This window comes from Malaya genurostris, chromosome 3, assembly GCF_030247185.1.
Source record: "Malaya genurostris strain Urasoe2022 chromosome 3, Malgen_1.1, whole genome shotgun sequence".
Taxonomy (NCBI): domain Eukaryota; kingdom Metazoa; phylum Arthropoda; class Insecta; order Diptera; family Culicidae; genus Malaya; species Malaya genurostris.
In genome coordinates, this window is record NC_080572.1 from 132,198,565 (window position 1) to 132,212,556 (window position 13,992).

General features: G+C 36.6%; 1 protein-coding gene across 5 annotated transcripts in view; it reads right to left on the minus strand.

Moving 5' to 3' along the window:
• Window positions 1-13,992, minus strand: part of LOC131436301 (WD repeat and FYVE domain-containing protein 3) — a 1,204,110-nt gene that overhangs the window by 115,466 nt on the left and 1,074,652 nt on the right. For all 5 annotated transcript variants that reach the window (XM_058604951.1, XM_058604953.1, XM_058604954.1 and 2 more), the window contains exon 27: window positions 12,907-13,098. In XM_058604951.1, the coding sequence (XP_058460934.1) occupies window positions 12,907-13,098 (192 nt within the window). The remainder of the gene's footprint in view (window positions 1-12,906; window positions 13,099-13,992) is intronic.

Sequence of the window (13,992 nt, forward strand, 5' to 3'; positions counted from 1 at the left end):
GATAGCTCTTGGAAAAGGAAGGATCTTTCCCCGGTTTCAAAACTGGGATAACTTTAGCTAACTTCCACATTGAAGGGAAGTAACCAAGCTCCCAGCACCTGTTAAAAATTTTAGCTAAGAAGACAAATGAGCGAATACTCAAATGTTTCAGCTCAATGTTGAATGTGTTGTCGAAACCGGGGGCCTTCATATTTTTGGATATTTTCACAAAAGCCATCAGCTCATTCGCAGTGACTCTACTTTCCTCAGGAACCAAGCTGTCTGATTGGTCAACCTCAGCTACGCTATCAGCAACGGCTCTTTCATATGGACTAACAATGTTAAGTCCTAAATTGTGAGAACACACAAACTGCTGGCCTAGCGCATTTGCCTTCTCTACTGGTGTGATTAAAGGTATTCCTTCAGCTGCGTCCTGGGGTGACATCAGAGGAGGAATAGGCTTCGGTTTTTTCTTAAGCACCTTCGTTAAGGACCAGTAGGGCTTTGAATGTGGGAGAATTACTCGAAGCTTTTGCTGGAAGTTCCTGTTGCGAAGCTCAGATATCCTTTCCTGGATTATCCTAGTTAAGTTGTTATAAGTAGTCTTCCTATCTAGAATGCCAGTTCGTTGATACTGCCTCCGGTAGATATTCCGAAGTCGGATGAGTTTCTTGGTGACACTGTCGATTTGAAGAGAGGAACTCGGCATGTGTTGTACTGGAACCGTCCTATCACGAGCGACTGTGATTGAATGCTGGAAGGAAGATAGGGCTGCATCGATTTCCATCGGGGAATCAAGTGGCAAATCGATATTAATAAGTTGGTCGGCGATATGTTGAAATTGGACCCAATCGGTGCGATAATAGTTCCTCCGAGGTTGAATAGGCACTGTTTCTGGTGAAGATCCCAACGTCAATATTACTGGAAAGTGATCGGAAGAGAGCTCGTTGAAGACAACTGGAGAGCTGTCTATGGCGATGTTGCTGATGAATATATCCAAAATGGAATGAACTCCCGATCTGGAAAGTCGCGTTGGTTGATCCGGAGCGAAGATGTTGTATTGTCCAGCTTCGTAATCTTCGGCAAGTACGAATCCGTTTCGATTCTGTCTTCTGTTTCCCCACAGCTCATGCCGTGCGTTCAGGTCCCCAGCAATGATGAATTTGTTCTGTCGTCGAGTGAGCATAGCCAGATCTCGCTTCAATGATGCACACGTACCATCTCGAAGATTGGTTTGTTTGGGGCAGTACGCTGCAATGATGATGATGGGTCCCATCGTCGTTGTAATCTCAATTCCGATGGCTTCTATGAGTTGCAATTTAAAGGCTGACAGAAGCCTGTGCTGAATGGATCGTTTAACGGCAATGGCAACTCCCCCTCCTCTGGTAGTTGTCCTGTCGAGCCTGTGAATCCTGTAATTGGAAATAAAAATAGAAATTTCAGGTTTAAGATGAGTTTCAGTTAAAATAGCAATATCGGCATTCTTCTCTTGAAGAAAGTCGGACAATTCAGCAGTTTGGCTCCTGAGTGAGCAAGCATTCCAATTTACTATAATCAACTCATTATATTGCATATTCGATGATGAATTTGCCTAAGGCGTTGATTTGATCTAACCGCGTTCTGCAGTTTCGTAGTTTTGTTGTCATTGTTTCAAAAATGACGATCAGTTGTTCAGCAGAGAATAAATCACCAGAGTCATCCTTTGCTTGTGGTTGATTATTGCCCCATCCAGGAGGGATTCTTGAGGAAGATTCTTTTTGGGATCCAGAGGCTGAAGTCTTTGGATTGCTGCGAGGAAGTGGCGGCAAATTCGGAATATCCCTCTTCGGTGGGAGCCGTGGGAAATTAATTTCATCCTTCTGTGGAACATTCTTGTGCGTTGATTGTTTACGGGATGCCTGTTGTCGAATTTTTGTGAACTCAGCACGTTTGGGACACGATTTGCTAGTAGATGGATGGTCGCCATCACAGTTCACACATTTTACAGCGATGTCATCTAGTAGGCAATCGTTGGTATTGTGTGGTTCGGCACATTTCCCGCACCGACTTTTCATGTGGCAATTCCTCGCTCCATGGCCGTAGTTCAAACAGTTCGTGCACTGTGTGACATCCCGATGTACCGGTTTATACTTTTGCCATTCGATGATTATGTGAAATAACGATTTAATCGTTTTCAGTTGACTCATGGTGATGGAGCCCTTCTCCAGATGAATCAGGTACAGTTGATCTCTAAACTTTTTGTCCGTATTATGGCGCTTCATTTTAAATACCATCAAAGGCTTTAGTCCAGCCTCCGACAGTGCCTGCTTTAGTTCGGCTTCCATCATGTCGGGTAGTCCTCGAATTACAACCTTCATAGGTTTGTTGGCGGCAATATCGTGTGTGAAGTATTCCGCTTTTGTCTGCTTCAGATAGCATTCCACTCCTTTGTAGTGGTTCAAAGCCGGAACAGTTATTTTGTAGCCTTCAGTACATAAACGGATTGTTGCCTGTAGTCCTTTGCTGATCAGTGTGTTGAAATCCGAGCGTAGAGTTGGTGGGAAGCCCTTCAGGTAGAAAGGCGGCATTTTTTCCTTCTTCTGCAGTTCCTCTTCGACATCTACTGGCAGATCAGCATATTGGTTTTTACTCAGCAAACGGTCGTTTACCTGTACATCACTTGGCTTCAGACGCTTAGCATCCTTTGGATCCTTCTCGGATCTATGGCGGTTTTTACCCATAGCTTGGGTAGGTAGACAACTGCGAATAAAAAATAAAACAAAATCGAAATTAGTCGTAGTAGGTTATTCGTCTATCCACATCGAGTGTTAGATGACGAATGCTCGCAGTGGCGATAGAATCCAAACTGATTGAATTTTTGTTAAGAGATTTCCTTTTATGTGATTTCGTTTGTAGCTTTTTCACTAATGGGCGGTCCTAACGGCTATAAAAATATCCGCATACAGAATTTTAATGTCGATTATTTCATTTCGGATTTGCATAATTCATTGAAAGAAACTATCAATATGTTGTAGGGATTCGTTTCTAGCATTCACAAGGACCAAATTGAGGAACTCACTGCGATATTCACCACTTTTCGGAACATTTTTCCCGGACGATTTGTTGTACAGCAGCAGATATTTTGTTCTCATCCTTAGAACGCGTTCTGATTGGCTGGTGTTGACATGGATCAAATGAGACAGGTTTTTCAATAGTGTACTATTGAAATACTTCAATGCTTTTGCTATACACGTTTAAATTGAAAAAATTTCGATTCTATTGGTAGTTAGATTATATAAATCCTTTCACAGATCACTGAGATATGAGCTTTAAAAATACGAGAAAGGCAAACGCGCCTTATGAATTATCCTCTTTGATACTCGTTTATACCAAACATTTCAGAAAAGTTTAATTTTGAATTATTTGAGACTATGTCACAAAACTGAAAATTTTATCATAAAATTGTGATCATATTTCCGATGGCATGTCGCAAGAATTATGTTGATTCATTAGATACAACAATAGATATTCACGATCAAAAACTTATCACTCTATCAGAGGGTAAAATTTGAAAAGGCACCCCATAGTAAAGTAAGTCGTATTCACGACAAAAAACTGAAACTTGGATTTCACTGAAAATTTTAAAATTTCAGAAAATCAGTAGAAGATCGGAAATTTCAAAATTTCTGATATATATTGCGTTCCAACGTTTCTGCAAATCAAAGTGAAAATATTGGAATCCGTTTTGATTTCATCTGTTTCAAAGAGACGTAGAATTTGTTTCTATTAATAAAATAAATTTTGTGACAACACGAAAATTTTAAATTGTTTCAATGGCTTTGTACAAAAAGAAATAGAACGTAAATTTATACGAATTCCATATACTAACCCATGGTCAAAAAAACCAACTAAAATTAAAAAAAAAAATTGCTTGAGTTTTGTTTTACTAGCAATTAAGAACTAGAAAATATATCTTAAATTTTCCGCTATCCTAAACGACATCAATTATAATCGATAGAATATTAGAATTTAAATATCACAAACTTAGAATTATTTCGGAATGTATAGAATTCGAAAATTATTTGAATTTTCTATTAGTAAACAATTTAGAAAAAGTAGAATTCTGAATTTAGCACAAAAATCATACGAAATTTAGTAAAACTTGTTTTTTTCCACGTAGTTGTGTAATGATGCCTTTCTCATATCTCTCTTATTCTCATATAAAAATGTATTCTTCAAACAGTTTTGTTTGATTTTTGAAAAACATGAAAGCTAGTGCATGAACTAGTGTAACCTATAAATTGATACAGTTCTCAAATCGGTTAGGCCATCTTTCTCAGTGAAGTGAGTTCCACTATTTCAGGTACTTGTGAAACTGGAATCGCCCCGAATATTGGCTTTGCAGCAGCCTTTGCGATTAGCACCTACCAACCAATCTATTCGCAGCTTAAAGTTGTCTTCGTCTCGAAAAACAACCTCTTCGTTTGAATGCTTTTTACTGAATGAAACCCTGCACCTATGTTATCAAAACTAATTGGCTCAAGTGGCATGTTCTCCTAGTTATTTGGAGATTCGTGCCTTGCCGTAGCTTCTCATCAACTTCCTGATGGGAAGGGAAGGATAAAAGGAACATGGAAGGGAATTGAGAATTGGGTGAGGTGGGAAAACAGCACAAAACATAAAGAAATAAGTCGTCCTGCATCCCCGAAAGGATGCTGAACGTTCTGCAGGTGCCAAAATGCACGGTTGATAGAACCTCCAACCACCGAGAAGCGTTAGAGATTTTACAAAAGCGACACCATTCTGCATTCCCCGAAGAATGCAGAACGATTTCTTCCCGAATATGCACTTGAATTAATTTGACACTTTAGAAGACAAAAATACCTTATATAGCTAATAAATGACTGATACGAATATTTTTCAATGAAAAAATCCAATGTATGAACATAATTTTAAAAAATTTAAAAAAATATCTCCTCCGCCTTTTTTTATAAACATGCTCGAAAATATTTTTTGTCGAATACAAGAAACGGATTTTTTTCGTTTTCCTCAATGTTAGATATAGCAGTTTAAAAATAACCTGTTTTTGAACTAGTTTTGCTCATAACTTCGGTTCAGAAAACGCTACCTGAACACGCCAGTCATTAAAAAATTGGTTTTAACAAACTCTAAAAAATGTTCAAAGATACCTATACGAAAAGCGAAAAATATAAATGCTAGTGCAAAAAAATCTGATTTTTTGAGGGGTGTTCCCTTTGCTCTTTAAAAATAGCTGTAACACTAAAACCGTTGCAGATACTACTATGATGTCCTCAGCAAAGCTGCTCGATATAAGTTTATCTACAGTTTTGCCGAAAAATGCAGTCCTCTATCTCAATACATCCGGAAAATAAGTTTTGGATCACCTTAATAATAAGAGCCACCCTAATACCATGTACATCGACATATGGTTTATCTTCACTGATCATTTGTTTTGAAGACATCATAGCTCTAAAGTATAAGGTTAAGCCACAAATGTATTTGTCCCCCTAAATTGTGGATCCGGACCACTGCGCAATGCAATTTAACTCGGAAATTTTAAAATTTCCGATCTTTCATCTATTTTTTTTGAGATTCTACGGCAAACCTACAACAAAACCAGAATTTTAGTAGTTATCAAATGCGTTTGTGTTGTGCATAAAAATTGTTTATATCGTTTGTCCAATACAAAAATATTTTAAGAGTTTTAGGTTATTTCCTAAAAATTTTAAAATTTTTAGGAAATAACCTAAAACTCTTAAAATATTTTTGTATTGGACAAACGATATAAACAATTTTTATGCACAACACAAACGCATTTGATAACTACTAAAATTCTGGTTTTGTTGTAGGTTTGCCGTAGAATCTAAAAAAAAATAGATGAAAGATCGGAAATTTTAAAATTTCCGAGTTAAATTGCATTGCGCAGTGGTCCGGATCCACAATTTAGGGGGACAAATACATTTGTGGCTTAACCTTATACTTTAGAGCTATGATGTCTTCAAAACAAATGATCAGTGAAGATAAACCATATGTCGATGTACATGGTATTAGGGTGGCTCTTATTATTAAGGTGATCCAAAACTTATTTTCCGGATGTATTGAGATAGAGGACTGCATTTTTCGGCAAAACTGTAGATAAACTTATATCGAGCAGCTTTGCTGAGGACATCATAGTAGTATCTGCAACGGTTTTAGTGTTACAGCTATTTTTAAAGAGCAAAGGGAACACCCCTCAAAAAATCAGATTTTTTTGCACTAGCATTTATATTTTTCGCTTTTCGTATAGGTATCTTTGAACATCTTTTAGAGTTTGTTAAAACCAATTTTTTAATGACTGGCGTGTTCAGGTAGCGTTTTCTGAACCGAAGTTATGAGCAAAACTAGTTCAAAAACAGGTTATTTTTAAACTGCTATATCTAACATTGAGGAAAACGAAAAAAATCCGTTTCTTGTATTTGACAAAAAATATTTTCGAGCATGTTTATAAAAAAAGGCGGAGGAGATATTTTTTTAAATTTTTTAAAATTATGTTCATACATTGGATTTTTTCATTGAAAAATATTCGTATCAGTCATTTATTAGCTATATAAGGTATTTTTGTCTTCTAAAGTGTCAAATTAATTCAAGTGCATATTCGGGAAGAAATCGTTCTGCATTCTTCGGGGAATGCAGAATGGTGTCGCTTTTGTAAAATCTCTAACGCTTCTCGGTGGTTGGAGGTTCTATCAACCGTGCATTTTGGCACCTGCAGAACGTTCAGCATCCTTTCGGGGATGCAGGACGACTTATTTCTTTATGTTTTGTGCTGTTTTCCCACCTCACCCAATTCTCAATTCCCTTCCATGTTCCTTTTATCCTTCCCTTCCCATCAGGAAGTTGATGAGAAGCTACGGCAAGGCACGAATCTCCAAATAACTAGGAGAACATGCCACTTGAGCCAATTAGTTTTGATAACATAGGTGCAGGGTTTCATTCAGTAAAAAGCATTCAAACGAAGAGGTTGTTTTTCGAGACGAAGACAACTTTAAGCTGCGAATAGATTGGTTGGTAGGTGCTAATCGCAAAGGCTGCTGCAAAGCCAATATTCGGGGTGATTCCAGTTTCACAAGTACCTGAAATAGTGGAACTCACTTCACTGAGAAAGATGGCCTAACCGATTTGAGAACTGTATCAATTTATAGGTTACACTAGTTCATGCACTAGCTTTCATGTTTTTCAAAAATCAAACAAAACTGTTTGAAGAATACATTTTTATATGAGAATAAGAGAGATATGAGAAAGGCATCATTACACAACTACGTGGAAAAAAACAAGTTTTACTAAATTTCGTATGATTTTTGTGCTAAATTCAGAATTCTACTTTTTCTAAATTGTTTACTAATAGAAAATTCAAATAATTTTCGAATTCTATACATTCCGAAATAATTCTAAGTTTGTGATATTTAAATTCTAATATTCTATCGATTATAATTGATGTCGTTTAGGATAGCGGAAAATTTAAGATATATTTTCTAGTTCTTAATTGCTAGTAAAACAAAAATCAAGCAATTTTTTTTTTAATTTTAGTTGGTTTTTTTGACCATGGGTTAGTATATGGAATTCGTATAAATTTACGTTCTATTTCTTTTTGTACAAAGCCATTGAAACAATTTAAAATTTTCGTGTTGTCACAAAATTTATTTTATTAATAGAAACAAATTCTACGTCTCTTTGAAACAGATGAAATCAAAACGGATTCCAATATTTTCACTTTGATTTGCAGAAACGTTGGAACGCAATATATATCAGAAATTTTGAAATTTCCGATCTTCTACTGATTTTCTGAAATTTTACGGAAAACCTAAAACAAAAAAAACCTAATTTTAGTAGTTAACAATTCCGTTTGGGTTGTGCATAAAAATTGTTTAGATCTTTTGTCCAATACAAAAACTTTATTATTTTTAGAGTTTAGGTATATTTACCAAAATTTTTAAGATTTTCAGTGAAATCCAAGTTTCAGTTTTTTTTGTAAATTTTGTTCATAATAAATTTCCAACAAAAATAATAAAAAAAATATATGTCATAAAATATCAAAGTTTTGATTTGTTTTTTATTTTTGGCAAAATTTTCCCAATAATAGAAATTCTCTGTATTTGTACCAAATTTCTTGAGATTCTTTGAACGGATATATAATTTTGATCATCAATACATTGTTTCTGGTAATGATTCCAATATTCTGAATCAAAAAAATGTACATGTCATCGCTTTAATTTTTGAGTTATATACAAACATGTGAAATAAATTGAAAAATTCATATATATTTATAAATTTATCGATTGTTTAATGTTTTCTTTTGATTGTGCAGGAAAGGTAGTTGAGCGAAAATTGTAGCTGGTATCACTAGCAATCGAATGATGTATAAAAATATATAGGTCATCGCTTTGAATTTCGAGATATTTACGATCATAGTAAAAAGTCTCATCTTTTCTTAGGTCATCAATCTACAGTTTTCATTATAACTTTGGGTAGACAACCCTATTTTTAGTTTTTTTCAGTGCATTGTGTTTGTGGAAGTAGTACCTTTCCAATGGTGAACAAATTTTGAAGATCGGTTGACTAACAACAAAGTTATGACTCGGTAAAGTTGAAGTATTCAATATTTTCTATGCGACGTTTATGCCAAAGGAAAGAAAATTGGAAAGCAGATAGGGCATATTAGGCGCGTGAAAAAAACTTGGAACGGGAAAAATCAAATTTTCATTGGTTTTCCTTTGCCAATCATCAGCTACAAAGTTTTGGAATCAATCTATGAACTTCACAAAATTCGAGGGTGTAAAATTTATTGAGATTCGTTGAAAAACGGCTGAGCTATGACAGCTCAAAGTTACCGTTCCAACTTTTTTTGAGGCTTGGTATTTGGAGTGTTAACACTTCCGAATATCAATTAGTTGATCAATTGTATGAAATTGTATGTAGATTTTGATACTATGCACCTAAACTAAAGTATAGATTAGTTACATTTAACATTCTGAAACACAAATATTATGAAATAACCAGTATAGTTCTTTATAATAAGATAATGGTGGCTCTGAAAAGAACCTTTTATGAAAGCGTTTGTGATGGAGAGTGATGAGTTGAATTCGAATTCCGATGGATGCTGCTGACTCCCGTCATCTAATTCCAGGCTGAACTGTTGTACGTGGGGGCGATACTGATATGGTTGGCGTAGGTGTAGTCTCAATTTTACCCAACTCGTGGTCTGACAACTCTCTACGGCACTAACGAATCGCACACAGGTAGGTCGGTTCAATACTGATTTTTGTTTTGAACGAACACGCTGGAGAACGCAATTCCAATGAAAACTGTGAACTATACGTATACGAAACAGTCGTCCTTGTTAGGAGAAACCATGATAAGGACTTAATAATATGGAAAATTTGACATTGCTCGGAACACACAGAAAAACGAAGCACGGTTAAAATAACGAAACCGATGGGGGCGGGAATTGCGCGATGGGTATGGCGATGGTTTTCACGCAGCCCATCTGGGTACGATTCCCAAGTTTGATTTGAATCGAAGTTTTGACCATGTCAAAAAAATATTTGTTTCGGCTGACTTTTTGTGGAAATAAACTAAATTTTCATGAATTTATCTAAAATCTTATTTGTATAATGATACAACACTACAGGAACTTTGCTGGACGAGACAGAAGGTGTGGAAAAGCGGGCATCGAGCAGCTACCTTGTACCAGAGCTGTGGCACAACCAGTGTTCTAGGTACGGAATTTCTAGTGTTGGGCAAGATGCGCCAGCGCGGCAGGAAATTAGTGATAGAATGTGCGTATTGCAGATTAAGGGTCGCTTCTTCAATCACAGCATCATCAACGTGCACTGCCCAGATTAGACGAGCTGGAGAGAGCTTGCACGCGGCAACAAATGACAACGGCCAAGGCTGCGTGAACTTCCTTTCGTTTCCCTAGGCATGGTAGTCCGAAGCACCTTCTTCCACCGAAAAGATGTCTACAAAACCACATGGAGATCACCTGATCAACATACGAAAAATCAATTCAAAAACGTATGCGCTTAAAACTATCGACGGTGTACAACACTCGTCGCCCTAATGCCGGAATTCAATCTCGAGCAGTTACGTAACGTACTGTCGAGGAATACGCGCATCAACTCGAGCTAGTGCTACAAACGGAAGATCAGCTTGGCGCGGCGACTCTTGAAGATGGCTGGAGCAATATAAGGTTCGCCATAAATAGCACTGCTGCAACCGTACTATGCACCAGGCTATCGAATTTAGGAAATGACTGTTTTGGCGGCGAATGTCAGCAATTGGCCGAAGAGAAGAATGCAGCAGAAGGGGGCTGCAGCACCCCATTAGAGCAAACTTCTCACTAACGGGTGTGATATGATCGACAGGTGGAAGCATTAGTACGACGAGCATCTGAATGGCGAAGCGCAGGCTATAGAGAACGACACAGGAATCAATCTGGGATGATGAACTCTCTTGTATCTTGTTCAGTATTGCTTTGGAAGGTGTGATTCGAAGAGGGAGGATCGACACGAGTGGTACGATCTTTCGAAAGTTCGTACAGCATTTTGGCCTTGCTGACGATATTGACATTGTGTCTAGAGAAGATGATGGATTAGACCGGTTGTTCTCTATGCGCCTTGACTATGTCAGCAGAGGATCAACGCGTCAATTATCCAACTAATCTTCGATTATTTTCTGTATATACTTACTCGAATTAATGCATAGTAATATTTTTCAGCAGTAGGGGCAATGATATAAAGAATGTTGATAATCGGTTATTGGTATGTATTAGAACCTGATCACTGCTTGTTGCCTTTCTCTATAGAAAGGTATTAGAATTGCTGGAAAAACCGACTTCCGAACGGAGCCTCTGAGACCCATAGTGTTATATACTATTCGACTCAGTTCGACGAGATCGTAAAATGTCTGTGTGTGTGTGTATGTGTGTGTGTGCACTTTTCGAAGATATTTGAACGCGCTCAATTTTCTCAGAGATGGCTGAACCGATTTAAACAAACTTGGGCTCGTTTGAAAGCTACTATTGAGCCATTGATCAAGTTCGAAGATCAAATGGCTGTGACTTTTGGTTCCGGAGATATGATTGTATAAGTGACGTAACCGACAAAAAGCGTTGTATTTGAACGCGTTCAATTTTCTCAGAGATGGCTGAACCGATTTTAACAAACTTGGGCTCGTTTGAAAGCTACTGTCGGGCCATTGATCAAGTTCGAAGATCAAATGGCTGAGACTTTGGTTCCGGAGATATGATTGTATAAGTGACGTAGCCGACAAAAATCGTTGTATTTGAACGCGCTCAGTTTTCTCAGAGATGGCTGAACCGATTTTAACAAACTTGGGCTCGTTTGAAAGCTACTGATCAAGTTCGAAGATCAAATGGCTGAGACTTTTGGTTCCGGAGATATGATTGTATAAGTGACGTAACCGACAAAAAGCGTTGTATTTGAACGCGCTCAATTTTCTCAGAGATGGCTGAACCGATTTTAACAAACTTGGGCTCGTTTGAAAGCTACTGTCAGGCCATTGATCAAGTTCGAAGACCAAATGGCTGTGATTTTTGGTTCCAGAGATATGATTGTATAAGTGACGTAACCGACAAAACACGTTGATTTTTACCGCTCTTATGTATATAAGGGTGCCAAAATTTTGGGATCACCTCTATTTCCGTTAAGCTCTAGTGCTCAAAAGTTTAAGCACCTCGAAAAAAGCCTTCATGCAAAATTTGAGCTAAATCGGACATGCGTAAGGGGTGCTGCCCGGTGGTAAAGGTTTGACAATTTTCGATCTTGAAAAAGCACCATAGGGGGGAGTACATTAAATTTCCAAAATCGAAAATTTTTTTTGATGCCGAAACTCTTAAAACTGCATGAAACATCGAAATTTAGTTTCATCTCAAAAAAATTTTTTTGAAAAAATCAACTTTCTGGGACTTAGAAAAATTTTCATATTTTTTCTAAGTCCCAAAAAGTCGATTTTTTCAAAAAAAAATTTTTTCGAGATGACACTAAATCTCGACGTTTCATGCAATTCTAAGCCTTTTGGCATCAAAAATGTTTTTTCGATTTCGAAAATTTCATGTACTCCCCCCTATGGTGATTTTTCAAGATATATGAAAATTTGACTAAGTGGACTAAGAAGGCTTTTTGCCTTTCTCTATAGAAAGGTATTAGAATTGCTGGAAAAACCGACTTTTTTAGATTAGCATCACTGTTCTTATACAAATAGGCAACGCAAATGTCAAGCACTCGTTTGGAAAAATGATGCTGACTGTGTGACATAAACACTGAAGCATGCTTTTGTGAACTACTCGAATCAATCTGAATCAATTGGTGTCAAAATTAGTATCCAAAATTATTTAATAAAAGTATGAAACATATTTTCATGAGACTGTTATGAAAGAAGAGAAAGGCATTATCACACCACTAGGTTGATTAAGAAGGTTTTTTTTATGTTTGCATTTCGGTTTTTTTTTCAATTCGCATCCCAATAAAAAACGAAGATGTAGTACTACGTCAAAAATAACTGGATGAACACCATGCAACAATGCTACAGTTATAAGGTTAGATAACTTAAAATTAAATCAAATCTACTCTAACATTAAATGCTTAGCTTACAATGAAAAATAACAAACAACCAAGTTACACGCAGAAAAATATATTCCTGAAATGAATAAATTCCGCGATTATTTTTGTGATATATTGACAATGACAATCCGCGGATATTACACGAGGACCAGTAATGACATTTTAATGATCGACTAGATAACATTCCAATTTTGAACGAAGATCTTGTCATTGCAGCCCTTATATGTTCATTAAACATGATATTACTTGGTCCTCATCAGTCGATTACATAAATAACCTATTTTACTCGGCCAGACTATGCACTCACCCGTACAACTCCATCTGTTGATCCAGTTATTATGACATTGTCTTTATCCCATTCCTTCGTGCATGAGAATATAACACATAGGATTTGTTGCATACGATCCGAGAATCCAATACTTGTATTGACTTTGGCCAGGCAATTCCCGTTGATTGTCCATACATAAAGCCATGTTGTAGAACATGTTGCAATGTCGCCCTACATTTGTAAACAAAATGATTACTATAGTCAAATTACTATACGGAGGTATTCTTTAAGAATAGTTTTTCAAAACAGTAAAAATAGCCATTTGAACACCTTAGGTACACGGACGCGATCAAAACAGAGGGTTTGAGAATGATCGACGATCATTCGCGTGAAACGTGTCGAAAAACATTGTATTTACTCTAGAAGAGTTCCTACAGTTTGGCACTCCTCAAGACGTATAGATATATGGAGAAAATATCAGATTGAACATATGAGTATCGCGATCCCAAACAGAGTTTCAGCACAATTATGCTTGGTATTCTTCTGATCAAATGCTTAATGTATACATCCAAGATTCTTATCACACTATTTTAGCGAATTTTCTTAGCGTTGGCTTGCAAAACATTGAATTTCTCAAGAAGGGAAGAAGAAACCCGACGCAATGAATGTTTTTGATTTTTGAATTCATTTTTACATCGCGATTTTAACTGAAATGTTGTTAACAATAAACTGTCAAAGTTAGAATTCGATCAGTGGCGCGACATTTGTAGACAGTAGTAGTATTAATCTTTTCACTCTGAAGCTTTGCCCAGATTCAGTTGAAACCATCAGGCCTCTTTTTTCAACTAAAAATAGGAAAAAATAAGGCTTAAGTTTGAAATATTTTTATTTGTTTCTTAATTTTCAACTTCTCTCACTAAATAAATTATGAAGGTTGTTTTATGGAATCACTTATTTGAAAGCTAAGGAAAAGACACACATTTCATGTATTGGGCGAATGTTTACATACTTATTAGATTTTACAGTATAGGCTGTTGAAAAGGCTCTTTTTGTAAACTTCAAAAAATCATATCTCAAAAATTCGAATATTTACGAGTTCTGTACCGAAAAAATAGTAAGCACCCT